The sequence below is a fragment of the Dipodomys merriami genome, unplaced genomic scaffold, assembly GCF_024711535.1.
Source record: "Dipodomys merriami isolate MVZ:Mamm:240054 unplaced genomic scaffold, mDipMer1.0.p SCAF_42, whole genome shotgun sequence".
Classification (NCBI taxonomy): domain Eukaryota; kingdom Metazoa; phylum Chordata; class Mammalia; order Rodentia; family Heteromyidae; genus Dipodomys; species Dipodomys merriami.
The window spans coordinates 10,567,199-10,594,999 of record NW_027205826.1 but is presented as its reverse complement, the minus strand read 5'-3'; the positions used below and the strand labels follow the sequence as shown (position 1 = coordinate 10,594,999).

The following is a 27,801-nucleotide window of genomic DNA, read 5'->3' as shown; positions in this document are numbered from 1 at the left end:
TTAAGAGTCATTGTCCTGCCAGGAGCCAGTGGTTCACGGGTGCTGTAAGAGGGGGTGGGGGGGGGCGGTGTGTGCAAGCCGTGGATCCTCCCAGGGCCTTGCACCTGCAGTGGGGCCTGCTCCACCAAGAGAGGCTCAGCTGTCTCTGTGCTCACAGGGGGCCAGCCAGAAAGGCCTGCAGCTGGGATGGGGAACTGCCAGTGTTTAGGGGTCACCAGATCTCCCATCATCGTGGAAGGGGGGGTGTAAAACCACATGGACACCCAGGCACAGAGAACAAAGAGAGAAAGGTTTCTTGACAGCAAAGGCCAATTCTCACAGGGAGAAGAAGCAACAGTCTTTGTCTGAGGTGACCTGTGTAACCTAAGGGGCTAAGACACGTGGGCCAGGGACTTCATCATGGCTGGGCTAGGATTTATGGCAGCTGCGCAAGTAGTAGATGAGTAGGGCTGCAGCTGGCCAGACTGAAGGTCAATTTAAGGGGTCCTGTTACCTTATATGGTTGTAACCGACCCAATGGAGAGTCATCTCAAGGTGAGGGGGAAGGAGGCCGATTGTTTACTGCCTGCACTAACTGGGCCTAGTGTTGATCACTTTGAGAATGGTGCCTGCTCCTGAAAGGAGCATGCTAAGCTGTGGGAAAGGAGCCTATTAGACTAACAGTGGGCACCCGTGCCTCAGCAGTGGCGGGCATGGAGCTGGCACTGCACAGTCCTAGCAGGGGGCTGGGGCTATGGGAGAGACTTGTATGACTTTTTCAGGGGGTGATGTTAAGCCCACTGAGACTCAATTGCCCCTCTCTTGCTACATTTGGGGTGCAAGGGGCGCTGTCTTCCCTGTTCAATGAAATGTAAGAGACACAGAACCTACCTTCCTTCCTTCCTTTCTTTTCCTTTCTTTCTTGTGCCAGTCCCAGGGCTTGAACTCAAGACCTGGGAACCCTGTCCCTGAGCTTTTTCACCCAAGGCTGGTACTCTATCACTTGAGCCACACCTCTCCTTCTGGCTATTTTTGCTGGTTAAATGTAAATAATAGTCTGGAGGATTTTTTTTTTCTGTCCCAAGCTGGCCTCAAACCACAAACCTCAGAACTCAGCCTCCTGACTAGACACCAGCGCCTAGCTGGAAGTATGCACTCTTACTAGAAGTACCCTTACACCAGGACTTTGCTCCTCCATGGGTCCTCCCGCACCCAGATTTAAGAACAGCCCCTGTGATGCAAGCCCTGGTCCCCAACCCAGATACACACAGACACACAGACACACGGACAGACAGACAGACAGACACACACACACACACACACACATACACACACACACACACACACGGCTCTGTCACTGCCCTCACGCACCTGAGTGTGCCAGCACCTTAGTGACACTGGAAAGGAGATATAGCATTCACACACCCCACCCTAAAGATGTACAACACTTGGCTGCAGTGATGTGGGGACCGGGGATTGTGGACAGGAAGAGATGGAAGCAGACAGTCTGGGGTGCGAGGAGAGTGGTCAGTACCAGGATGTCAATTAAAATAGATGTCAATTAAAATGATGGCAGGGAGGAGCCCTTAATAAATATTGATGAGGAACCTGGCATTGAAGGAAATAATGAGCCAAATGTTACTCCCACGCCTGCTGTTGTCTGCCTGGAGGGACACAGCCTGTGTGATCGGGAGCTGGGCGCCCAGAAAAGACAACTGGTAACATCAAGCCAATCTGTTCCCTGAGTGTCATTGGAGTCTAGTCTTCTCAGAGCCGCAGACGCTCACTGAGGCTGGAGTGGGAAAGGGGGCAACACACACACACACACACACACACACACACACACACACACACACACACACACACACACACACACACACACACACACACACACACACACACACACACACACACACACACACACACACACACACACACACACACACACACAGAGTAACACACACTCTCTTCCCCAGGCCCCATCCTTAGCCGCCCCAGAAATCCCCCCAAGCGGACAGTGAATTAGAACCAGCAGACCAGATAAGAACTGCCCATCTTTCTAGAAAGGAGGAATGAGGGGTGAGAGGACTGGCAGGGAAGGCTGGTCGGCTTGTCTCTATGAAGGCTGGGCAGGGGCACAGGACACCATAGAACACAGAGGGACCCAGTGCTACCACTGGACTCTTTTTCTTTCTTTCAATGTGTATGCATTTGTTAGTTTATTCCTGATCTGGGCCTTGAACTCCGGGCCTCTTATTTTCCCTTGGCCTTTTTCACGCACACTACCACTTGAGCCACAGCTGATTAACTGGATATAAGAGTCTCTCAGACTTTTCTGCCCAGGTTGGCTTCAAACTGCAATCCTCAGCCTCCTCAGTATCAAGGATTAAAGGCATGAATGAGCTTATCTTCACCGTGACTTTCTTACAATTTTAAACAATATTGTTGCTTATTTTTTAATGTGATTTAGGTTTAGGGGTGTAGCTCAGGGGCAGAGCGCTTGCATAAAGCCCTGGGTTCTTTTCCTAGCACTACAATCAATTAAATATATAAGTTGGGGTGGGGAGAAAAGAGAAAGGGAAGGAAAGGAAGAAACAGAACAGTAAGTCTTCTCCCTCATCTGCCAGGCTCCAGGTGACACTCCCTGCCTAGGCCCACTGCTCAAAGTTCTGCTTGACTTGTGGGGCTGGGGTCATTGCTGAAAGCACTCTTCTTGGCCTTGCTAACATCCTCACAAAGGACCCACTACAGGGACCCTGTGTGTGTGTGTGTGTGTGTGTGTGTGTGTGTGTGTGTGTGTGTGTGTGTGTGTGTGTGTGTGTGTGTGTGTGTGTGTGTGTGTGTGCAGCCCTCTCATGTCTGGCCTGTCCCTAGAATGACCTGCAGCAGGGCACCACTGCTGGGAGCTCCCTGACCTTCTGCCCTGGCCTCTCTCTAAACCAGAAGCCCCTGCTACTCCAGCTGGCGGAGTCTTTCTAATACTCCAGCTGGCCTGATGAAGTGACAGGACACAGGCCTGCGTCCCCAGCATCGCCCATGTCCCCAGCATCCCCTGTCCCAGGACAGGCTAGGCTCAGCAGGTGTCTGAACGAGAGAGACAGGGCAGGTGTTTGGCCAAGGGTCACAGCCCCCAGGCTGGCCTGAGACAGCTGTCAATCAACTGAACAACAGAGGGAGGCCCAGCAATGCTGAAACAGACTTCTGCTCTGTAGGGGTCCCAGCTGGCCTGTGGCCGCGGTGTGAACTGGGTGCCTGTTCCCCTCTGGCTGGGGTTTACAGGGGTGGGGTGGCATATGCCATGCTTAGAGATGTCTTCGATTGTCCCAGTGCTGGCAGTGTAGTGGGCAGAAGCCAGGCAGCTACCAGAAACAATATCCCAATATATCAACAGTGCCAGACTGAGGAACCCTGCCTCAGAACCCAGCCAAAGGCAGTGGAAGGTTCTGGGCGCAACCTGGCCGGCCACTCCACCTCTAGGGAAACTCGAGGGGCCAGGTCTGCTGGGTGGCAGGGACAATGAAGCGCAAACAGTGTGCAGAGTCGCAACTGGGGACCCGGGAGAGGTCAAGAGAAAACTCAAGAATAATCGCAACCCCAGGAGACTACGTAGGGCTGGGGGCCCCCGGGGTCCCCACAGCCAGAAAAGGGACAGAGGACAAGGACAAGCTGGCCCTGATCCCCAGGGCGCGGGAATCAGATTATACAGAGAGGAGGGGCAGAGCATGAGGAGACCTCGGATTGGCTGGGAGGCAGGATGGGGAGGGGCTTTGCTGGAGAGTGACGTGGTGTGTCCCCATTCCAGTTCCCCCTTCCCTACTCCAGGAGCTTAGTAAGAGGGCGGGGCATGTGAGGGGGCGGGCTTGTGGAAGAAGGCGGGGCCTGTGGCTGCGCTGTGGGTGGCGGAACGTGAACCTGATGCTGAACCCACCCGCTGAAACTAGACCTGGACCCCCAGGAGGGTCTTCCTGTACCGTGGGAAGGTGAATGAGCTCCTGGGCAAACTACCAGGCTTGGAGGAACCTGAGCCAGGAGCAGGTGGGCAGGTGCCATCCCCCACCAGGGGCACCCCTCCCCCTCCCCATCCCTCCTTCATCTTGGAGGAGGGGAGAGAGGGGGTCACCGGACTCTGGTCATGGCAGGTTGAGTCTGTTTAAAGGCACAGCCAGGCCAAGGCCCTGCCATCAACCAGCCCAGTTCTGTTTCCAGGGGAACACACGCTGGGGCACATAGTGCTGAGGACTGGGGTTCACTGGCAGCTGCTGGGGACTCCCAACTTCGGGGCAAATGCAGAGCGATAGATCCAGGACGCCCCTGCTGGGCAGGAAGGTGCCACCACTTGTGAGTGCCCCAGTGGGCTGAATCCACCACAGCCCCAGGTCTGACCTGAGAGGCGAGGGACCATGTCATCTCAACCCACATCCTGGAGTTACGTGTGCAGCGACGTCTGCTGAAGGATCGACAGCATTTTCCCTAGCTCCCGGAGGACAGGCCAAGGTCAGGCATAGGTGCTGGTAAACGAGACACAGTTTCCTGTCTGTTGTCTCCAGCAGGGCCCGCCAGGAAGCTGCAGCTCCCACCATAGCAGCCGCATGAATTATTTAGCATCTCCACCACTGCCCGGCAGTGCTGACCTCATCCTCCTTGGGCCCGGGTGTGGCTCTGACCTCATCCTCCTGCAGGAAAGGCAGCTAGCTGCTAATGGTCAGAGGTGGGGATGGCAGGTCTTCCCAGGGTGGCAGTGATGGCCATTGTGGCACTCAGGGAAGAAGCTGGGCACCAGGAACTTGACTGCTTTGAAGCAGGAGGTAGCTGTACGGATTGGACAGAACATGGTGTAGGAACCTACCACTGGATTGAGATACTGGCTTTTCCTTGCTCTGTGATGCTGGACAGCTCCCTTGGCCTTCCCTCAGTTTCCTCACCTGGAAAATAAGATGAGCCAACACCCTAGGTTTGTGTTTGGCGGCCTAGCTGCAGATTATTCCCATGGAAGTCACAGCCAAACCAGGTGATTCATGCCTGTAGTCCCAGCTACTCAGGAGACTGATATCTAAGGATTATCATTCAAAACTAGCTCCTGCAGAAGTCTGTGAGACTCTTATCTCCAATTAACCACCAAAAAGACAGAAGCAGAGCTGTGGTGTGAGTGGTAAAGTGCCAGTCTTGAGCAAAAAATGCCAACTGAGGGCTGGGAAGGTGGCTCAGTGGTAGAGCGCTTGCCTTGCATGCATGAGGCCCTGGGTTCGATTCCTCAGCACCACATAAGCAGAAAAAGCCAGAAAGGGCACTGTGGCTCAAGTGGTAGAGCGCTAGCCTTGAGCTGAAGAGCTGAGGGACAGCGCCCAGGCCCAGAGTTCAAGCCCCACGACTGGCAAAAAAAAAAAAAAAAAATGCCAGCTGAGAGCTAAAAGCCCTGAGTTCAAGTACCCCCACCCCCCACTTTAAGGGCAGAGTCCTGAGTATGCTGGAAAAGCCAGGAATGGCATGTGATAGATATTCCTGACCAGGCAGCTATAGAGCTCCTTCTGGGCTGGACACCCCTATTCACCAAGGGGCTCTCCTGGCTGTGTTCCAGCCATATATCAGGAAGCAGCAGGGCTGCCACCACAGATGGCTCTTCTCTGGTCCTACCCCTTCCATCTCTTGTGTAGAGGTCAACTGATCTCTAGGCTCAGCTAGCCAATAACTCAATGTCTTTGGTGGCCCCATTTTCCCCTTTAGTCTAAGTCCCTGATCTTGACCTTAAGAAAGGATGGCTGGAATCAAACAACCTTTGCTGGTATGGAAGGCTGGATAAAGTGATAGACAGACAAACAAACAGACATTCCATATATATACAGTTCAGTGGCAGGAACCCCTCACAGATGGAGGGAACAAGTCCTTTAATTCTAAGCAGTTATGAAGTGGAAACTCCTGCTTTGAGCTACAGGATTTGACAGGGTGTGTGTAAAATTTATCAAGCCACTGGTAAGTACACTTGCAACTGGCTCTGGCCCAGGCAAGTTTCCTCCCACTCAAGGACATGTGTAACACAACCTGACTCTCCTCCCAGGAGTGCATCCATTTTCCCCATTTGGTCCAGGACTGGAGGATTCAGGACCCCAAGGAGCTCCTGCATCCGGGCTAGCCTTCACTTACACTAGCCTTCACCTGCTGGGAGCCCCTCCTTTTTGAGCCTGCAGGTCACACCCTCCTGCCATCCACCAAGGGCTGCACCCCTGGCTGTCTGATATTCTTAGTGACTCCTTAGTGCTTTTGTTCACTGGAAGGGATCTTGAGGCTGCTACCCCAGATCAAAAGCAGTCTTGAGGTACACGAAGCCCCCCCCTCCTGTCTCCCTCTCCCCAGCCTCCCCCCCGCCACTTCCCTTCAAGGTAAATATTGCAACTCGATTCATTGGAGAGGTGAAGGTAGAGGTCATACTCGGGGTACAGCTTTGCTCTGTGAGGACCATTCACCTGGTAAGCTCTGAGAAAATACTTTAGTAACCAAGGCACAGATTGTGGGGACATGAGGGTGGCTCTGGAGGACTGTAATCTGACCACAGCAGGGTGATGCTGGGTGGAAAGTCACGCTCAAGGCTACTCTCAGGAAGAGTCAGTTCTGTTTGGTGCCCAAGGGCAAGGCAAAGGGCAGGGCAGAGGAAGCTATGGTGATATCCCATGAGACTGAGCTGTGCTCAGTCTCTGCCCTTGGTACCAGAAGTATACATTTCCCAGAAGTGGCTCCCCCTTAGTTGAGTGGCAGCCATCAGGACTCCCAGGAGCAGGTCCCAAGGCCCAGATCACAACAAGCTCCTCCGGTGACAAAGGCAGTCCTGGCATATCCAGGTGCCCCAAGGGCATTAGCTACCCCAAGTAAGGTGGAAACTGACATACCTGCCAGATAAAGCCAGTGAGATTGCCGTGAGCTAGAGGCTCACATGTGTAATCCTAGCTACTCCGGAGGCTGAGATCTGAGGACTGAGGTTTGAAGTTAGCCTGGGTAGGAAAGTCCATGAAACACTTATTTCCAATGAACCACCAGAAAACTGGAAATGGCGCTGTGGCTCCAAGTGGTAGAGTGCTAGCCTTGAGTAAAAGACCTCAGGGACAGCATCTAGGCCCTGAGTTCAAGGCCCATGACAGACAAAAATTAAATAAAACCAGTGAGATATTCAGTCCTGGACTCCATCTGCCTCAGGGGTCTCCCCATGTCCCCCAAGTCTGAGCCAGTAAAGTCTTCAGACCCTCAAGTCACCTAGCCCCTGAGAGTACTGCCCGGCATCCACAGGGTGCTCTAGGCCCTAACCACACGTACAGGTGATCTCAGTGGGTGCCAGCTGAGCCCCCAGAACCTGTGCAATGAAGGCAATACAGGGACATCTACACTTGCGCAGGTCCAGGGCTGCCTTGTAAACCACGTGAGAAACCAAAAATATCCAGACAGAAGAGCTAGGGAGAGAGCACGGTGACTTTCCAATGCCCCAATTCCTCATTGAGCCCCTTGAGGGAACCTCACCCCCCCAGCGCTCCTTGAGGGGCAGCTGGGAGCAGAAAACAGCCAGCGGGACCCAGTTCCTTAGAGACAGGGAAGGCTCAGTCAGGGTCAGGGTCACCGTCAAGGTCCAGTGGTATCTGGGACCCACAGGCCATGAAGAAAAACAACGCCCAGCCGTGCTGAGCTCTGCCCCCAGCTCCATGATCTTCCTTCCACAATCCAGGTGTGGTGACAGAAGGTCCCCCGGGGAGAAGAGTGAGGGATGGCTTCTGGTTTAGCTTCTCAAGACTCATGCAGGAAATTCACCCAGGCGGAGTGGGAACAGGATGATGGGCAAGGCCAGGAAGATCCAATGTCAACATAGATCCAATGTCAGCCAGGTACCAGTGGCTCACACCTGCAACCCTAGTGACTCAAGAGGCTGAGACTGGAGGATCGAGGTTGGAAGTCAGCCTGGGCAGACAAATGTGAGAAACTTTTTATCTCTAGTTAACCAGCAAAAAGCTGGAAGTGATGTGACTCAAGTGGTAGAACACCAGCCTTGAGTAGAAAAAAAAAAAGTAACAAGCTAGAGACCAAGCTAGAGGCCCTGAGTGCAAGCCCCAGGACTGGCACACATGCACATACAGGAGGCATGAGGCCCGATGAGGTATCAGGAGAAGGTGAGCAGCTGCCGCAGCCAGCTCCTCATACATGTTGTCACTCAGGGAACAAGAGGCTGGCATGGACAGAGACAGGGTAGGGTGGCCCTAGGAGCCCCAGTCACGTGCCTCAGGCCTTCCCAGTCCCCTCACTCAGTGCACTGCTTCCGATTGATGGCCTCCAGTCCCTCCCAGCTCCAAGAACAAGGTTGGGAAAGAAAGGTGCTGGGCCCTGCTCAGCGTGGGCATGAGCAAAGAGGGCATCAGGATACCGTGCAGTCCAGAGAGGGCGTCTACCATCTCGTTTTATTTTGCGGGGACTGAGCCTAAAGCAACCAGAAAGAACAAGAGTCAAAGGGGAAGGATCCGAATGTCCTGAGCCCAAGTACGATTGATGCAGTGCTAAATAAAAATAAAGTTTGTTCCCAGGAGGACACATGCCATCTAAACACAGGATAAGGCTGCGAGTTTTATTTTTGCTTCCGGCAACCTTTCTCTCCCTTTCAACGCAAATATGTTTCCCCTTATAACCAGTGTCAGAAACAAACATTTCCAGGCTGGGGATGATGGGCGGGCCCCTCCCCAGCTCCCTAGAAAAGCTGTGTCACAGGATCAGGATACAGAAGCTCCATCCCAGCCATAACCCAGGACACCGCAGTCTCAAGAAAACCTGGTCAAGTTGAGAACTGGTGGTTCATGTCTGTTTTTCCTAGCTACTCAGGAGGCTGAGATCTGAGGACCATTGGTTTATTTTTTTATTTTTATTTTTTGGGTCCGGTCGTGGGGCCTGAACTCTGGGCCTGGGCGCTGTCCCTCAGCTCTTCAGCTCAAGGCTAGCACTCTACCACTTGAGCCACAGCGCCACTTCCGGCTTTTTTCTTTTTGCATATGTGGTGCTGAGGAATCGAACCCAGGACCTCAGGCATGCAAGGCAAGCGCTCTACCACTGAGCCATCTTCCCAACCCGGACCATTGGTTTAAAGCCAGCCTGGGCAGACAAAACACAAGAGACTCTTATCACTATTGAATCAACAAAATGCCAGAGATGGTATGGTTCAAGCAGTGGAGCATTGACTTGGGAGTACAGAGTGCCAGGCTCTGAGTTCAATCCCCAGTACTGGCATAAAAGGAAGAAAGAAAACCTGGTTAGTTTTAGTCTTGTCACCTGAAGAGGTCCTGGGCAGCATCCCTGGGTCTCTTAGGATCAACTTCCTAAGGCTCTGCTTAAGCCTAACATGGTTCCATTCTGAGATGTGGGGTCTAGAAAGGAGAATGGTGGTATTGTCTGCCTCCTGGGACAGCTGCAGGGGAAAGGCTTTTTCTGACGGTAAAGTCCTGAGCAAATGAATACTGTAATTCCTGAGCCAGCCAGGACCCAGTTGCACCTTGGTTAAATCCATGCTGTAAAGGACCCTAGCCTTCTCTGAACCATCTTTCTTACCTAGCAGGGTGTCATTTTATCCCTCATCCCCTAAGGGACCTTCATTCTCTTCTTTCCAGGAGGAAGTGAGATTAGCAGAGCTCCCTCTTAACCCAGAACACTGCCTGCTGAGTGATAGTTCTGCCATCCCTGTTCCCCAAATGCAGCCAGTGTGGAGGGGGAGGGGGAGAGGAAGAGGAGATCCCAGAGGGAAAGCTGCCTAAGGTTATACAAGCCCAACTGTGGGGCTACACCCCAGGCAGGAGCCAAACACAAGCCAGGCACTGTGGCTCACGCCTATAATCCTAGCTATTTAGGAAGCTGAGGAGATCTGAGGATCGTAGTTCAAATCCTGCCTGGCCAGGAAAGTTTGAGACTCTTATCTCCAATGAACCACCAGAAACCAGAAGTAGAGCTGTGGCTCAAAGTGGTAGCCTTGAGCAAAAAAACCTCAGGGACACTACCAAGGTCCTTAGTTCAAGTCCCACAACTGACAAAAAAAAAAAAAAAGGAGTCAAGCCCAAGGGTTCATTCTGATCACACTGGATATGGATGAAGACTGCACCTCAGAACACCCTGAGTGGAGGTGCCAACTCCTGATGGCACCAGCAGTATCTGGTAACATGAGCTGAATTTTGGGAGGTAGGGATGGAAGCCCACACAGGCTGTGGAGGAGAGACAGGGTCAGAAAGCATAAGGCCACAGTGTGAGTTAACAAAGCAGAAATGTGTTTATTAGGCACCCTTGGTCCTCACAGAGGAGCAAGATCAGGCCCGCGGTGCCAGCTCAGAGACCTCCAGAGAACGTAGGCGCAGGCTGGCCATCACCCCAAGAACACATTTGGCCAGAGCAGGAAGTGGCCCAGGCACCAAGCTGGACAGGTTCCTGGACTCTACAAACACTGAGGAGTGGGTAGGGGCCTCGAGGACGAGGACCCCCCCCCCCAAGTCAACATTGGCAAATGGGGGAACCTCCTGGCTCCGAGTCACAAGCTGCTTGGAGCCAGCAAAGAGCCACAGAGCACGAGGGTCCCTGGGGGAGCAGGGAGTGGTCCTGGCCAGGGCTGGATCCCAAGGGCCCTCCCCAGATCCACCCCGTTTCCTCCTGGCCATGCTGCCGCCGCCGCCACCTCAGTCCCACACATAGGGGTTTCTAAAGACCTGGGAGTTCTTGCCATCTTTGGAAGGTGTGGCCGTCTGGTGGCTCTGGGCCATGTACATGTCTTCAGCCCGCAGGGTTGAGCTGGCACTGCCCATCACCTGGCTGTTGGCGGTAGCTCGTGGGAGGATGACGTCATAAGACGTTTCAGCCTGGAAGGAACAACAGGTGGTCACGGGGGAGTGTCCCTGCCTCCGCCAGACCAATCCCATGCAGACACTCCATTTCCTGCAGCCTTCTGCCTGCCAGCTCTCACTTCTTGTCCCTTCTGCCCATGCTCTTTCTTGTCCAGTAGAGCCAGAGCAGTCTCAGATGATTAACTCCACTTTTGGAAACAAGAGGGCTTTCCTGGAACCCCTAATTCATCCGTCCTGTAGCGCCCCCCCCCGGCCACCTTGGAGCTTCCCAGATGGGGACCCTCTTTCTTCCCCAAGCTTTCTCTCCTGCTTTCTAGTTCCTTAGGGAAGCCTCCAGTCCGCTGGATGCTGAGCTGCACTGAACTGCTATTATCCACTAGTAATGTTTCCACGCTCCCTCTGATGAATCATAGCTAATGCCCCACCCCACCCAATGCCACTATAAAACCATGTGCCCTTCCGTTAGGCCCTGGCTAGGTCCATGAAACTTTGGTTTAGGAGTCTGGGCCGGCGAGTCTAGTTTGGAGACTAAAATTCGAAATTCTGGGGGCTGGGAAGATGGCTCAGTGGCAGAGTGCTTGCTTTGCATGCGTGAGGCCCTGGGTTCGATTCCTCAGCACCACATAAGCAAAAAGAAAAAAGCTGGAGGTGGTGCTGTGGCTCAAGTGGTAGAGCACTAGCCTTGAGCTGAAGAGCCCAGAGTTCAGGCCCCATGACCGGACCCCCCCAACAAAAAATATTCTAAATTCTGGAGCTGCAGCTGGGGCCAGTGGGTTCTGGGAATAGGGTCCTAAGGCAATGGTTTCCTGTGGTTGGGGGCTGGGTGGTAAACTTGCGGCCCCACCTGCCAAATCCCAGTGGAAAAGAACTGCCACAGACCTCTAGATTCCCGAGACCTTATCTAATGGGGTGCAGGTGGCCGCCCTGCCACTCCAGGAACACCTAGATCCTTTGGTGGTCCCAAACCTGGGCTCAAACCAGAATCCTAGTAACTGTTTAAGCCACACCTCCAGGGATGGGGGAGGCCACCCCCCAGAGGATCTGGCAAATGTTTAACCACTGGGATGGGAAGTAGGGAGTCTTGATGTTCTGTTTGCGGACTTTTCTTGGGGGTTACCCCCTGGCTACTCCAGCAGTTTCACCAATCCCAGGTTGCAGATGCCAAGGAAGGCTGACAATCCATCCCAGTGTTGGCCAGGCCTCATATCTACATTTCCAACAAGTTCCCAGGGGATGCTTATTCAGGGACCAGCTCTGAGAACCAGGCAGGAAACGTCTCCCAAGCTATAGTCTACATCATACTCAAACATTAACACTGGGGAGGCAGGAGAGACAGGGCAGCCTGTGGAGGGGCAGCTCCTCCACTGTGGCCAGGGGCCGGAGAAGACAGGCTGTGCTCTGGATCTGACAAAAAAAACTCCAGCCCATCCCCACCCTTGGCCACAGCCTGCTCTCCCCAGTCTGGAAGCTGAGGTTGGAAGTTGCAGATACCCCAGCCCCCAGGCTCAGCAGGAGGAGTGAGGGGATGGGAATGGCCCCCTGGCTGACCTCCGGCTTCCTGTTCCCAGCATCCTGCCAAGGCAGGTCGCTGACCTCTCCAGCAGCCACTGCCAGCCAGGAGTCGGAACATATATGGAGTGGGAATCTGACCCACAGCCTTCCTGTCCCGCCCATCTTCCCCCCAAGGCAGCATCTGGCTTCTAGTCCCCAAAGGAGGTTTTAAGGTCAGGACTAGTTGGCTGATGGGGGAGTGGGGGGAGTCAGAGGCCCTCTAGGGACAGCTGTGGTTCAGAACTAAGTATCTATCCAGGCCAGGTGTCAGTGGCTCACGCCTGTAATCTCAGCCACTTAGGAGGTTGAGATCTGAGGATCACAGTTCAAAGCCAGCCTGGGCAAGGAAAGTCCATGGGATTTTTATTTTTGTCAGTTGTAGGACCTGAACTCTGGGCCTGGGCGCTGTCCCTCAGCTCTTCAGCTCAAGGCTAGCACTCTTATCACTTGAGCCACAGTGCCACTTCCAGCTTTTTTCTTTTTGCTTATGTGGTACTGAGGAATGGAACCCAGGGCCTTATGCAGGCAAGGCAAGCGCTCTGCCACTGAGCCACCTTCCCAGCCCCTCTATGAGACTCTTTTTTTTTTTTTGTTGTCGGTCATGGGGGCTTGAACTCTGGGCTTGGGCGCTGTCCCTCAGCTCTTCAGCTCAAGGCGAGTGCTCTACCACTTGAGCTACAACGCCACTTCCGGTTTTCTAGCGATTTATTGGAGATAGGAGTCTCACGGTCTTTCCTGCCCGGGCTGGCTTTGAACCGCGATTCTCAGATCTCAGCCTCCTGAGTAGCTAGGATTACAGGCGTGAGCCACCGGCGCCAGGCTCTATGAGACTCTTATCTCCAATTAATCATTAAAAGCTGGAAGTGGAGCTGTGGCACTCGCACACGCGCGTGCGCACACCCCCCCCCACACCCATTAAGGAGTACACTCAACATTTGAAGGGTGAATGCCACAGGTGACAAGCACATATTCCTCCCCCCTTCCCCCCCCCCACCACTCATCAGTCCTCTCTACCCCACCTACCCACAGGGAAGCCCCAGGAACCACTCACCGGGCCTTTGTGCATCAGGGCCATCTCGGTGGGCTGGTACACACTGGTCAACAGTTGCCCATTGTAGCCACTATAAGGTGATACGGGTCTTTTGGCTGGGAGGATAAATAGGTATGATTTGAGAATCCTGGGGGTGGGGAGCCTGGCCCACCCCCCGCTCTTATCCACCTCCCACAACCCAAGCAACAGAAGGGAGGACCACACTGCCTCTGGCGTGACATCTGATCCAGAGTAGCTGACTTTGGGGTACCCCTCCAACCCCCACGCCCCTTAGTACAGATATCCAGGAGGAGAGCACAATGCTGCTTGGTTCTGTAGTACAGCACCCCCCCCCCCCCAGTCCCTACTCCCCCTCAACAGCTGAGAAAAATGCCCTGTCAGCAACCTTCACATCCTCATCCGCCCTCAGGGCCAGAGGCCAAGAGGGGCACATGGGCCTTCGGCTGCCTTCCAAGATGGCCAGCCTCCAGTTCTGGCCTCTACAGCTGCCAGGCACTGGATGGGGCCAGGGGGGAGGAGGTACAGCTGAGACCCCCCCCCTTCCCTTCCTCAGCCCAAGTCTTCAAATCCCCACAGGGCAGGGCTGGCCACTGACAGTGTTGTGTTGCATGCCCAATCCAGGGCCTGGCCACAAAGATTGCATGCTCATCCCATCCTTGGCCCCCTGGCAGGCTTCCAGAACTATTTGCAGCTTCAAGAATACTTTCCTGTGCCTTTGGGTGTTGATTTCCTGATCTGTTCCACCCTGCTGGGCACCCCTGGGATGTTTGAGGGAAGCTGCAGACCAACTCAGAGCCCAAGAGTAGCCAAGCGCAGGGTAGCACAGGGCACAGGGCTGGTCTGTCTCCTGCATGCAGGGACCACAAACTATATACATATCTACATGGCTTCTAAGTGCTAGCCTCACTCTATTGATTTTTCCATTTAGTTTTCTTAAAAAAAAAACAAAAAACAACCACCAAAAACCTCATAGCCCAGAAGTATCTGCGAGAACAAAGGCTGGAACTATGGGGCCTGACAAACAGATCTCAAGATGAGACCCGAGGTGGGGGGCTGTGCCCTGAAGTTCTGCCCAGCACCCAGGGTGGAGGCAATGGCCAGCAGGTAGGGGCGGAGTTACAGGTCCCAGAGCCCAGGAGGGCAAAGGTCACTCCTGTCCCCACAGCAGGGATTAAGAGGCTCTCCTGGGGATGGGAAAGTGGCTCAGTGGTAGAGTGCTTGCCTTGAGCGGAAGAGCTGAAGGATAGTGCCCAGGCCCAGAATTCAGGCCCCACACAGACAAAAAAAAAAAAAAAAAAAAAAAAAGAGGCTCTCCGAGTGCGGAACAGGCATTAATTCTGGGACACCCAGTGTTGCCGCGCCCCGCCCCCAATCCCCATGCTCAGTAAGCATGGACAGTAACCATGTCTCAGCTCCTAAACATATTTTGTTGGTGGTGTTTTTTTAATAACTTGGAACGTGCAAGGTGCCTGGATTACAGGTATGTGTCACCACATCCAGCTTTTTTCTTCTTTTGGGGGCAGTTATGAGGGGACTACAGCGTCTACCTTCTTTTTTTTTTTTTTTTTTAACCAATTCTTGGTACTGAGTTTTGTTTGTTCTTCTGTTTCGTTTTGTTCTTTTTGAAAATAGGGTCTTCCTAGGTAGCCAGGCTAGCCTCAAACTCAGGATCATTCTGCCTCAGTCACCTAAATGTTGGGATTAACAATCCTAGCCACTAGAACTGCTCCAAGTATCTTTATTCCATGTGTACAGGTACTGGGGGTTTTGAACGTAGGGCCTGGGCACTATCCTTTAGTTTTTCCACTCAAGGCTAACGCTCTATCACTGGAGCTAGATCTAAGCCCCCTGAATAGCTAGGATAACAGACCTAAGCCACCTTGTTCCTGGCTTGCTCAAAGCATCTTAAAACAACACAAAGAGCCTGAGATCGGGGCAGGGTTTTGCGATTGTGCCTCTAGATCAGGTTAGAAAGTGTGGCTGGTACACAGTAGGTGCTCAGTAAATGCTAGTACACAGTTCACGATGTGATGACTTAAGAGCTTTTTCTTTTTCTGGTGAAAGCTGAGGGTAGAACCAGGGGCCTTGCTAGACAAGGGCTGGACCACTAGGGAATATGAAGGTAGAAAATTGTCCACAACCCTAAGAACCTTCCATTTGGCTCACAACCAGTTCTCTGGCCTGCAGTGAAAGATAGAGGGAGGGACAGAGGGTGTCCGCCAGGACTTACCTGAGCCTGGCTCATCCATGGAAAACGCCTTGTTCTCCACAAACATGCTCTGGCCAGTCTGCTCTTTTAGGATGGTCTCGTAGCCCACGCCCCGGGTAGGGTACATGTCACCCTGGTAGCTCTGCTCAGGGCTGGGCTTGGTCACTTGGGAGACCTCGGGGATGACGTAGAAGAGGACAAAAGCCCAGGCATTGGCGGCCAGGGCAATGGCTAGCGTAGGGTCATCCCAGGTGGGGCTGTTGTGCTGCTGGTTGCCGTAGGTGTACATGACAATCCACACCACCCAGATGGCGATGGACATGGTCGTGGTGAGCAGCACGAAGACCCCGTGCTTCCGCCAGCGCTTAAAGCGGCCACACAGGGCAGGCCAGGCCCCCACGAAGCCCCCCAGCAGCAGCAGCATCACATAGATAAGCGCCATGACAAAGTCCATGTTGGCAATGGCGCAGGCAGAAGTCACGGTCCAGCCCGCACTGCCATTGCTCAGAGGGCCCACCTCCCCTCCTCCACTTCCTCCTCCTCGGACCAAGGTGATGATCAGCCACTCGGTGTTGATGATGACCTCCACGAGGGTCAGCAGCAGAGCCACGGTGAAAAGCACCCAACCCCGGGGCCCATGGTTCTTCCGGGCCAGGAAGTTGAGCGCAAACACGTGGGCCAAAAGACAGGAGAAGCAGATAGCGAACAGAACCCCGAAGAGGAACCGGCGGGAGGCGCAAGTGGAAAAGTCTGGCTTCACCACGCAGGCGAACACCAGGCAGAAGAGGCCGAGGGTGCCCAGCAGGAAGAAGACCTGAGTTCCCAGCAGGCTCCGCTTCTTGGTGTCCTGCACAAAGGGGAGGCTGGCCACCAGGATGATGGTGAGCACAAACGTGGTGATGACGCCCGCCCCGGCCACGGCCTCCAGGACGATGCCCCAAGCCCCGGAGCGGTCACACAGGTTGTAGTAGATGGGGTTGAGATCTGGGCTGCAGCCCGGTGGGGCATGATTCTGAGCCTGGGTCCTGGGAAATAATAAAAGAGGCAATCCCAGGCATATCAGCAGAGTTTGGTGGGTGGCCATCCTGGCTCCCAGGCCAGGCTCCAGCTGGGTCCCTAGAGTCAGAGGAAGAAAAGGCAAAATCAGTTCCCCAGGGCCAGATTCCAACAGGCACTGTATTCCTCCTCCATCAGAACAAGGGAAGACAGTGCTAGTCGATCAGGAGATGATCGCCCAGAGCTCTGGGCTTCAGAACGCTTCTTTTATTTTGGGGGGAGGAGAGGGACAAGGGAATGGTGTTTGTTTTGTTTTTGGTGCTGGTACTGTGGCTTGAATTCAGGAGCTTGCGCTCCCACGTGGCTTTTTCACTCAGGACTAGTGTTCTACCACTTGAGCCACACCTCCACTTCTGGCAGTTAGTTGGTGGTTGATCTCTCAGATTTGTCTGTCTGGGCTGGCTTTGAACTATAATCCTCAGATCTCAGCCTCCAGGGTAGCTAGGATTAAAGGCGTGAGCCACTGCTGCCTGGCTCAGAATCTTTCTTAACACAGAACTCACACAAAGACTTATCAACTGACCAGAGATGAAACCCATCTGTCATCTCTATTCTTTTTTTTTTTGCCAGTCATGGTGCCTGAACTCTGGGCCTGGGCGCTGTCCCTCAGCTCTTCAGCTCAAGGCTAGTGCTCTACCACTTGAGCCACAGCACCACTTCTGGCTTTTTTTTTTTTTTTGCTTATGTGGTGCTAGGGCCTCATGCATGCAAGGCAAGCACTCTACCACTGAGCCACCTTCCCAGCCCGTCATCTCTATTCTTAAACATGGAAAATAAGAAAATTCTCACTAGTTTCACCCATCAAATCTCAAGCTTAAATACTCCCTGAGATCCAGGAGCTAGAGGTATATAACCTGTTCAGCCCTTCCTCCTCTGCCTTGGAATTTCCAGGGTTCAGGTCAGATTCTACGCCCAAGTCCCTGGCTAGTCAACCATGCATTCCTACATTAATCATTCATCATTCAACAAGTACTTAACAAACACTTAATAAGGACTTAACAAGTACCTGTGGCAGGCATAGCTGCCAGCCAGAAAAAAAAAGAAGAGATAAGACTAGAAGTTATGTTTACCAAACCTTCCCCAATCCTCCCACTTCCTCCCTTTTTTGTCCTTCATTTCCCCCCTTTAGTGCCAACTTTCCTCTTTAGAGCCTAGAGTTCTTTGTGAGGCTCAGAGGCTGAAGTTAAGAATAAACTGCCAGGTGCTCATAGTCCAAACTTGTTGTCTGAGCTACTCAGGAGACTGAGATCTGAGAAGCCAACCTGGTTTAGACAAGTCCAAGAGACTCTTATCTCCAATTAACTATCAAGCAGCCAGAAGTGGAACTGTGTCTAGAGTGGTACAGTCAGCCTGAGCAAAAACAAAACCTAAGTACCAAAAACAAAACAAAAAACCCAGTACCAGCAAAGGCACAGATACGTATGTATACATACAGGAGCACACACATACACACACAAATAAACTAACCTCTTTACTAAGGTGTTAATGACCTAATACAAAAACTCTTCTATAAAGCATTATACCATTTTAAAAGCTAGATCCAGGCAAAAGCAATGCAAAGCCATTAATATTTAATGGAAGATTTTAAGCCATTGAGCTAAGAACCATATTTTTTATTAACACCACGAAGGTGTTAATAACGCTGGAGATCTGCACCAAAGAAAACCAGCTCAGCTGGGCGCTGGCTCACTCTTGTAATCCTAGCTACTCAGGGCACTGAGATCTGAGGATTGTGGTTCAAAGCCAGACCAGGCAAGAAAGTCTGTAAGATTCTTATCTCCCATTAACCACCAGAAAAACGGAAGTGGTGCTAAGACTCAAAATGGTAGAGCACTAGCATTGAGCAAAAGAGCTCAGGTACAGTGCCCAGGCCCTATGTTCAAGCTCCATGACCAACCAAAAAAGAAAGAAAAACCAGGTCTCCATACCAACTAGATTGTTCCTTTGTTGTTTTTTGTGTTGAAAAGACCCCAGACTCCAGTATATGTTCACCCATTGAGCCCCCCATTGAGCCCTTTAAGGAAAACTGCTGCCCCTTCCCCTGCATACCTAAGAGAGCGAAGCAGGACACAGGCAAGTCATTACATGCCCTAAAGCCAGGCATTCCTGAAAAATAGCCGACCCTCCCGTCCCTTCCTGTAAAACTTAGCTATAATGGCAGGGTAGGTCAGGAGGTAATAAATCACTTGTCAAAATTAGGGAACGAACAGTTTCGGTGCATGACGACCAGCACAGACTTGCCGGGGCAAGTACCGACACGTCAGCTTTCCCCCAACCCCACCTGCCCCATCTGGCCAGCTTAACCTGACCAATCCCCACCCTGAGCGTAATTTGAAATTAACCAATCAATATTCTGTAACCAAGCATCTCGCTTCTGTAACCTTGCTTCTGCTGTCCATAAAAAGAGGGTGCTTTCAAGCACTCAGCGCGCAAGTCTCCCGATAGACTTTGTCGCCCCGGGTACCCGTGTAACCGGTTCCCAGACACTCAACCCGAACCTTGTGGATCTCGAGGTTGAGTGCACCTGGGAGCCGAGGCATGCCCGAATAAACCTCTTGCTGTTTGCATCCGCACAAGTGGTCTCGTTGTTCCTTGGGGAAGGGTCTCTTCAGATCTAAGGGCACCCCACGCCGACGGGGGTCTTTCAGTGTCAGTCCTGAGGCTTAAACTCAGGGCCAGAGTGCTGTCCCCGATCTCTTTTTTGTTAGATGTTCTAAAAGTTTATAAAGTCTAAAATTCTATGAAGTACAGGTCCTCCACATTTAAGTCACCCGAAATGTTCAAGTAACTAGTTGAAGCCAGGCCTTTCCCATGGCTCCAGAGGCAGCAACCAAGCTTTCCTGTGATGACAGCGACTACTAGTGGCTGATACTAGAGTAGCATTTCTAACTACAGGTCTTAACTACCCCACCCCACCCTCTTTTTTTCTTTTTCTTTCTTGGTAGTCCAGGCCAGTCTCAAACTCTAATCCTCCTGCCTCAGCCTCTGAAGTTCTAGGATTATAAACTTCCACCACCACACCCAGCAATGGCTACACAATTTCCAATAAATAACCCAAACTCCCAAATCTCATTCAATAATATGTCCTTCCATAACTGATAAATGATCAATTTTCAAATGTTCTTGCTCCTTGAAAATATTTTAGGTATCATAAGCCAACTTAACCCCCTCTTCATAGTCCAATTAAGTTTGCTTATTTATCATTATTTTTCTTAAATTACAAGGATCGTAAAAGCCAGTTTCTCTTTGTTTATAATGAAAAAGCTTCTTTCTCCTGAGACCTACTTCAGCTTTCCTAGGGCCTTTGTGTAGTTTGAATCAATAAAACACCAGTACTAAAAACACAAACAATGAGAGAGAGCTAATGGGTAAGAGTAATATGGACCCATCTGGGAGATCCTACATGGTTTAACTCAATCTTGGGGAGTATAGTCCACAGTAACTCAGCTAGAACTTGGGGTACAGTTAGAATATGAAACTGAACACTGAAAACAACCAGGACACATTTGCACCTTCCCAAACAGAAAAGATTTGGACAAGTCCCAGTGGCTCAGTCCGGTAACCCTTGCTACTCAAGAAGCTAAACTCAGAGGACTGTTGTTCAAAGCTACCCCGGGGCAGAAAAGTCCAAGTGACTCTTATCTCCATTAACCACCTAAAAGCCAGAAGTGGAGCTGTGGTTCAAGTGGTAGAGTACTAGCCTTGAATAAAAAGCTCAGGGATTATAGCTGGGCCATAAGTTCAAGCCCCAAGACTGGCATGCATGTGTACGTACACACGTGTACGTACACATGTACACACACACAGAACAAAAGAGATGTCTTGATTTCAGTCCAAAGTCACAAGAAAAAAAAAAAATCCAGATTCACCAAGTATGGAGTAAACTCCTATAGGAGGCTGCAGCTGGTTCGTGACAGACAGAAATGCAGTAGGGCAAGAGCTTGGTGATGCATTCTAGAGAAGCAATGGGGGCTCACTGAAGAAGGCATATCTAGGGCTGCTTTAAGAGATGAGTCTGAGCTGGATATGTAATCCTAACTACTTGGGAGGTAAAGATCAGAGATTGTGATTTGGGCATGAAAGTTGGAGAGACCGCATTCAGTCAATGGTGGGGTATGTAGAGATGTCCCAAGTTGTGGGAAAAGCAAAAAGGTTGGGTGCAGAGATGCACATGGGCCATCTCAACAACACAGGGAAGCACAAATAGGAGGATCACAGTCCCAGCCAGCCCATGCATGATGTGAGATTCCATCTTGTTTTGTTTTGTTTTGTTTTTTTGTTTTTTGCTGGTCGTGGGGCCGGAACTCTGGGCCTGGGCGCTGTCCCTCAGCTCTTCAGCTCAAGGATAGTGCTCTACCACTTGAGCCACAGTGCCACTTCCAGCTTTTTCTGCTTATGTGGTGCTGAGGAATCGAACCCAGGGCCTCATGCATGCAAGGCAAGCACTCTACCACTGAGCCACCTTCCCAGCCCCGTGAGATTCCATCTTGGAAAGAACTAACACAACATTTGCAGAGTAGTGGAAGTGGAGGGGGCACCTGGCTAGCAAGCAAGAAGCCTAGAGTTCAAACTCCAGTCCGTACCACCCCAAAAGAGGCAAGTCGGGAAGGAAAAAAAAAGCCCAACAATCAATTTGTTGGAGACATGTTTATCCTAGCTTAAAGATCAAAGCTAACTATAAAACCACAATAGCCTTATCTGTGCCATCATTACCAAAAAGCTTCTAAAGGATAGTAGAATGTAGGAAAAGGTATGCAAACATAACTCTCAGGTCCACACCTGGCAACAGCCAGGGCTAAGGGTTTAACTCAGTGGTAGAATGCTTGTCTGGTGAGTGTGAGGCCCTGGGCTCTACCTCCAGCATTGGGTACTGGTAGCTCATGCCTATAATCCTAGCTTCTCAGGAGGCTGTAATTTGAGGATTGTGGTTCGACGCCAGCCTAGGTGGAAAATTCTGAGAGACTCTAATTTCCAATTAACTATCAAAATGCCAAACTGGAGGCATGGCTCAAGTGGTGTGGTAGCACCAGAAGCGAGCAACAAAGCTCTGAATGAGAGCACAAGGGCCTGAGTTCAAGCCCTGACATTTTCACAAAAGCAAGAGAAAAGAGGAGGAAGACAAGAAAGGCAAGGAGGGAGAAAGGGGAGAGTTGAAAAGAGGAGGAAGGGGAAGTGAAGAGGAAGGAAGAGTGAGAGGAAGGAAGGGGAGGGGAAGGAGCCCTTGCCTGTTCTCTTGCTGACCCCCAGGGCCACGGTCAGCCTCCCTTCCCCTAAGTTCTCCTGACTGACCAAGTTCTTCCTGGACGGCATCCTTCAGAAGTCTCATCTTTGCCACCAAACCCCTCAACATGGAGCTTGAACTTAGGGCCTGGGAACTGTCCCTGAGCTCTTCTGCTCAAGTCTAGCTGCTCTACCACTTGGGCCACAGCTCCACTTCTGGCTTTTTGCTGGTTAATTGGAGATAAGAGTCTTACACGCTTTCTTGCTGGCTTTGAACCTGTAGCATGAGCCACCCACACCTGGCTTTGCTAGAAAGAACTTAAAAAAAACCAACCAGAAGTCTGTGTGTCCCATCCAGGTTGCCCAGCTGCTCTGACACTTCAGCCTCAGGTGAGACAACCTTTACCCAATCCTGAAATGTCTCCATTCCTCGGCTTCCTCACATAGAGGACACGTGGAGAAACAGAAATACATAGACCCGGAAGTGGCACTGTGGCTCAAGGGGTAGAGCACAGGGACAGCATCTAAGCCCAGAGTTCAAGCCCCACGACTTACCAAAAAAGAAAAAGGTAAGAAATACATAGACCCAGCTGGGAAAAATAAGACGGGCTGGGTCTGGCTCCCATCCCCTGCTAGAAGAGGGACCCTTGAGACAAGCAGGAGGATTCAAGAGAAGAAAACTCAGAGGAGCTCAGCCAAATACCTTTGACACCCAAGAGTGCACAGTCAGTCAGCAAGTGGTGACTAAGTGACTGCAGGGACCAGGCCTGCCCAGAGGCACTTCCTCAGCCCCCCCCCCCCCAGTCTCTATCCCCTGTTCGGCTCTCAGACTGAGCTTCCTGTGCCCTTGAATACTTACATTCTGTGGACCTGCCTCTCCTACCAAGTGGTTAAGTTTGAGGTTGGCAACCAAGACAGACACCAGGACTAGGACACAGTGGGCATGTGACAACCAATCTGCTGAACAGACACGACCCACCTCTGCCTCAGTTGTATCTGTGTAAAGATTCCCAGGGGAAGAAGAGGGACTTCTGCCCTGGAAGCCTCCAGCAGTCCACAAGGTGAGAGGCCCAGCTTCAGACTCATTTCTAGACAAAAGGGCCCTTTGGTTTCATCCCTTTGAAATCAGTCTTAGACATATTTGTAATCATCTCGGAAATCAGCCTTTTCCCAGGGTTCAGCTCAACCACCCAGCCCCCAGTTCTGGTCCGAGGCAGTCCAATCCAGTTCCCGAATCCCTTTCCTCCCTCTAGGTGGGGGAGGAAGGGGGGGGGGAAGCAGAAAGGCTTTAACAGAACTGGTGGGCTAAAAGGCTCAGCCAGCACTGACTGGTTTCACTTGTGTGTGGGGGGTGGAGGGAGAGATACACACAGGCCTCACCTTTACAAGTACACAACCTTCTCCCTCCCCTCACACCCTTGAAAACTCTTAAGAGGAAAATCAGCTCCAGCATCTGGGGCTCAATAGTCCTAAGAGTAAGAGTAGGACAAGGATTGTAACCAGAGCCACTTCCAGGCTGCCCACCGAGCCTTCCCCCACTCCTCCTGTTCTCCCACCCACTGCGACTACCTTTCCAAACCCCAGGCTAGTTCCGGTCCTCCCTCCAGGGGGCCAATGGTTAACTCACCCTCTAAGGAGGGCCCAGGGAAATGCTTGGGTCAGTAAGGAGCCACGGTCACCCCAAATTTCAGGTGCCCCCCCTTTACCAAGAATGGGCATCTGGGCCAAAATGCCCTGAGCACTGGGAGACTTGGTCTTCGAGGCAGGCAAGGGTCTGCTCTGGAATGTCACCCTGGAATGCACCCCACCCCCACTCTTCCCTCCCCACGTTTAAAGGCGTACTGTTGGGGAAGGGGCGGGCTCCAACCCCGCCGAACCACCCTTCTCTATATTCCAGCCCTCCGGCTGTAGGATCGAGATCGGGGGAGTTTAAAGCAATTGGATCTTCCCGGCTGTAAAACCGCGGGTGGGGTGGGGGAAACAGGAGGAGGGGAGCTGGAAAGGCCAAAGAAGACAAGTGAGATCTAGACACCGGGCTACCAGTAGAGCAGCCAGAAAACGTGAAATTCCGACCCCTGGGTCCACCTCCCTCCGGATCCTACCGGGGTCCACGACCCCACACACACACACCCCGCGCCCCTGCAAGTCTAGCCGCGCAGGTGAGCCCACTGTCCTTCCTCCCGTTCCTCTGCGCACCCCGTTCACGGCGGCGCGCGCGGCAGCGGGGACGCCGACTCCAAATCACCACCGACCGGGGACTCGCGCCGAGGGGCTGCGGACAGCACAGATCGCAAAGCCCTTCCTGGGCCCTCCATCCGGAGCCGCAGCGCCGGGCTTTTACCCCACCCCTAGTCCCCAGCTGGCTCGAATTTGGAAACTTTCTGCACCCAGACAGGAGTTAGATCGGTGACCCCCTAAGCCCCCCAGGTCTCCACCCCCAGGCCTCGGCCCTCGCCCACTCCCTGCCAGCCGGACCCAGCTCTTCCGGGCAGCGGCGGGGAGGGCGGAGCGCCCGGCTAGCTGCCCTTACCTGGGACGCGCAGCCAGCCCCGCTTGGGCACAGTGTTTGGAGCCAACTCCAGCCCCAGGCGGAGCGCGGGCCGGGGTGGGAGGGGCTCCACGCGAGGCTCAGGGCCAGAGCCAGCCCTGGCTAGGGTGGCGGGGCCCGGGCCGGGGCGCGGGGCACAGGGCCTGCCTCCCGGGGACCCAGACGGAGCGGGGCGCGCTCGACCGCTGGCTCTCGCGCCGGCCTCCTCCGGGAGCTCGGCGTCTCTCTTCGGTGAAGGGTGGGCCAGGCTGCATCACCGTGACATCACCTCCATTCCGGGCGCGGATCCGGCGCCCCCAGAGCTCCAGGTACGCGCAATCCGTTTACACAGTAACAAAGCCCGCCCTCCTCCGCCCTCCCTCCTTCCCCCGCCTTCCGACTCACCTCCAGGCTCGGCCGAAGCTCACTTTCCGGCCGGGAATCGGAGTTTGTGGCCCAGCCGGCGGGTGGGTTGTTGCTGTTTGCCGCCACGCCCCCCCGCGCGCGCGCACTCCCGCGCACCGACTTTCTGGGCCCCTCGTTCGTCTGTAAAGTGGTTTGGGGGTGCAACTCAGCGCGCTCCGCGGGCGGCGGCCTCTCCGCCCCGCCCTGCCCCGCCTCGCCTCTCCCGGTGCGTGCGCCTACCACCGGGCGTGGGGGCCGCTCTGGATCTTCTCCCCCCGGGTGGACACCCAGACTTTGTCACCCTACTGGCGGCCTCGGGGGACACACCTGGGGCACCGTCCGCCGCTCTGGGCTGGAGCGAGGTGCACACTCAAAACACAAAGTCCCTCTAGGTCTCCTGCGCCCTCTCTCCCCTCCCCAACTTGCACACGTGGACGCACCACGCACCGTGCGTCCAGATCTTGCACGCGCGGTCCCGTCCGGAGAACTTCTGTCCGGAGTCACCCAGATTCCTACCTAGGGGTTGCCACGCGCGCACCCCTTACCCCGTGGGCCGATCCCAGAGCCGCTGCAGACCGTGGGGCAGATGCCACCGCCACCCTGACCACCCCGCGTTCCAGACCCGGCCCTACTCGAGCGCGCTCGCCACCCCGCGTCCCAGCTCTCTGTTCCGTTCCGACCAGTCCTCAGCCTCCAGTTCGTTCCCTGAGGGGCAGGGTTTAGCCCGGCCCCCCGCGGCCTCCGCGCTCTTGGCCACGTTGGCTCTGCCTCCGAGCCCTGCCCCTCCGGCGGCCGCGGGAATCCGTGCACGAAACCGGCTTCCTCGGCGCTCCACGCCCGATCCCCGGCCGGGGCGGGTCCGCGGTACCACCCGTTCCCTCTCTGGCCCCCAGAATCGGCCGAAAGGGAACTGCAGGAATAGGGAGGCGAATCGCAGCCGGGGCCCTTCAGGCCCTGTAAACAAGAGATTTTTCCGGCCACCTTCCCTTGAGTCCCCCACCACCCCCGTGCCGGGCGGGAGTTGGGCCGCGCTGCCCCCCGGGGGGCCTCATGCCCGGCCTAGGTTGGCTTACGCTGAAGGCCCGAGGGAGCCGAGACGCTCCGGGAAGGCGGCGGTTGTTGGGCCTGGCCCGGGCCCTGGGGACGAGAGGGGAGGGCAGGGTGTCGGGGTGCGGGTTCTCGTGACGCCGAGTTGCCTGGGGGATCGCCAGCGGCGCGCGGTCGGAGCCAGCCGGTGGCGGGGCCGGCGGCCCGGCGTTGTTTGTTCAACCCCGGGCGCCCAGCAGGGGGAGGGGAGGCAGCTGGTCCCGGGCTCGGGGGCAGCCAGGTGCGGGCGGGCAGGGCGAGGGAAGGACAGGGGAGGGGGACCTCCGGGCTGTGTGTTTGCTTGCCCGGGTCTCTGACTACCCGAGACTCTTAACTTAGTGAATCACCCGGGGTTGCCGGAGCGATAAACCTCAGGCCGGTTCCTCCCCTCGCACTCCAGCCCGACTCTGGGAGGCAATGTTTGCTTAGCAGCGGGGCAGGCGGTGGGGCCAGGCCTTTCTAGAACCCTGGATCCCTTCCGGTGCCTTGCCGTGCCTGGCCTTGTCTTTGACGGCTGGTCTGGAGAATGTGGGAAACCTTGAATTGTTTCAGGGCCAGCGGGTGTGCAGAGCTGTGTGTGATTTCTCCTTTCCCTCCCCTCTGGCCACCTCTCTTATTGGGCCAGAGCAGAGTGCCAGCATTGGGGATTGAACTCGGGACCTAGGTGCCTGGTCCCTTCACTTTTTAAATTAAGGCTAGTATTCTACCACTTGAGCCACACAGCTCCACATCTGACTTTTTGCTGGTTAACTGGAAATCAGAGTCTCAGGCTGGCTTTCAGCCTTGACCCCCCCAGATTTCAACCTCCTGAGTAGCTAGGATTATAGGCTAGAGCCACCAGTTACTCAGCTTCCCTTTTTATCTCTCTCACTTCAATAGTCAGGGACCCCATGGACAGATGGCTGGAGTTTTGCCTCAGTGCCAGCAGCTGGGTATCCGTGCAGGAAAGGCAAACAGAAATTAATGCCTAACTCAGTTGGCCTGAAGGGGTTGCTTATTGACATAAGTAAAAAGCCAGTTAATAGATCCCAGAACTAGAGAGCAAACAGCCTGGAAGATGGGAAGACACATGACCCACAGAGCTGAAGTTGAATCTTGGATCCCACAGGCTGAACTGGGGAAGTAACTTACTTTCCCTACCTAGATCTTCCCACCTATAACTCTTGTTTTTTGTTTTTTTTTTTTTTTTTTGGGTCAGTCGTGGGGCTTGAACTCTGGGCCTGGGCACTGTCCCTCAGCTCTTCAGCTCAAGGCGAGCGCTCTACCACTACACCGCCACTTGCGGTTTTCTAGTGGTTTATTGGAGATAGGAGTCTCACTGTCTTTCCTGCCCGGGCTGGCTTTGAACCGAGATCCTCAGATCTCAGCCTCCTGAGTAGCTAGGATTACAGGCATGAACCACCAGTGCCCAGCTTCACCTATAACTCTTGTTTCCTGCAGGGAAAGGATTGAGGTATCTGATGCCTGGTCACCCCCCCCCCCTTCTTGCCCTCGAGTCATTTGGAAAAGGGCTGGCATATGGGAGCCCTGCCCCTCAGTCCTGGGGGAGGGGGATGGAATTAAGGCAGCATCTGAAGACTGCCCTGTTCCCCTGCTCACCCCCACCCCAGCTCTTCTGGAACCAGATCTACCTTCAAAGGACAAAGCAAGTTCCTTTCCACAGATGAGCAGGACCTCCGGGTTTCCAGGATCTTTGTTGAACTCTGCATTGGTTGTCAGAACCTGAGCTGGTTGAGGGGATAGAGAGATGGGGAGGGCCTGGTCCCTATCCCCCCCCCCCTTGTGAATCAGACTCTGGTGGGTGTAGCTACAGTTGGATAGCCTATAATGCTAGAAGGAAAGTTCTGTGGACGTATGTAGTTCAACCACAGGGCCATCAGTG

General features: G+C 53.7%; 1 protein-coding gene across 3 annotated transcripts; it reads right to left on the bottom strand.

Annotated features, from left to right (window-relative positions):
- Positions 1–18: 18 nt before the first annotated feature.
- Positions 19–26,068, bottom strand: Gprc5c (G protein-coupled receptor class C group 5 member C). Of its 3 annotated transcripts, none has more exons than XM_069993211.1 (6): positions 25,907–26,067; positions 24,834–24,974; positions 15,647–16,741; positions 13,417–13,511; positions 10,680–10,829; positions 19–42 (listed from the first exon to the last, which is right to left on the bottom strand). In XM_069993211.1, the coding sequence occupies exons 3-6, from the start codon at positions 16,707–16,709 to the stop codon at positions 34–36; spliced, it is 1,317 nt and encodes a 438-aa protein (XP_069849312.1). In that variant the 5' UTR covers positions 16,710–16,741; positions 24,834–24,974; positions 25,907–26,067; the 3' UTR covers positions 19–33. The 3 variants fall into 3 exon arrangements, with proteins under 3 accessions (XP_069849312.1, XP_069849311.1, XP_069849310.1); XM_069993210.1 differs by lacking the exon at positions 19–42 and adding an exon at positions 6,343–8,425 and having other exon boundaries at positions 25,907–26,068; XM_069993209.1 differs by lacking the exons at positions 19–42; positions 24,834–24,974; positions 25,907–26,067 and having other exon boundaries at positions 10,227–10,829.
- Positions 26,069–27,801: the final 1,733 nt, after the last annotated feature.

Excerpts from the sequence above, each read along its gene's own strand:
- Gprc5c (XM_069993210.1), bottom strand. The coding sequence starts at position 16,709 with ATGGCCACCCACCAAACTCTGCTGATATGCCTGGGATTGCCTCTTTTA. Across the intron at positions 13,512-15,646 it reads CATGGATGAGCCAGGCTCAG|CCAAAAGACCCGTATCACCT; the intron begins GTAAGTCCTGGC and ends TTATCCTCCCAG. Across the intron at positions 8,426-10,679 it reads AAGATGGCAAGAACTCCCAG|GCTCAGTCCCCGCAAAATAA; the intron begins GTCTTTAGAAAC and ends TGGTTGCTTTAG.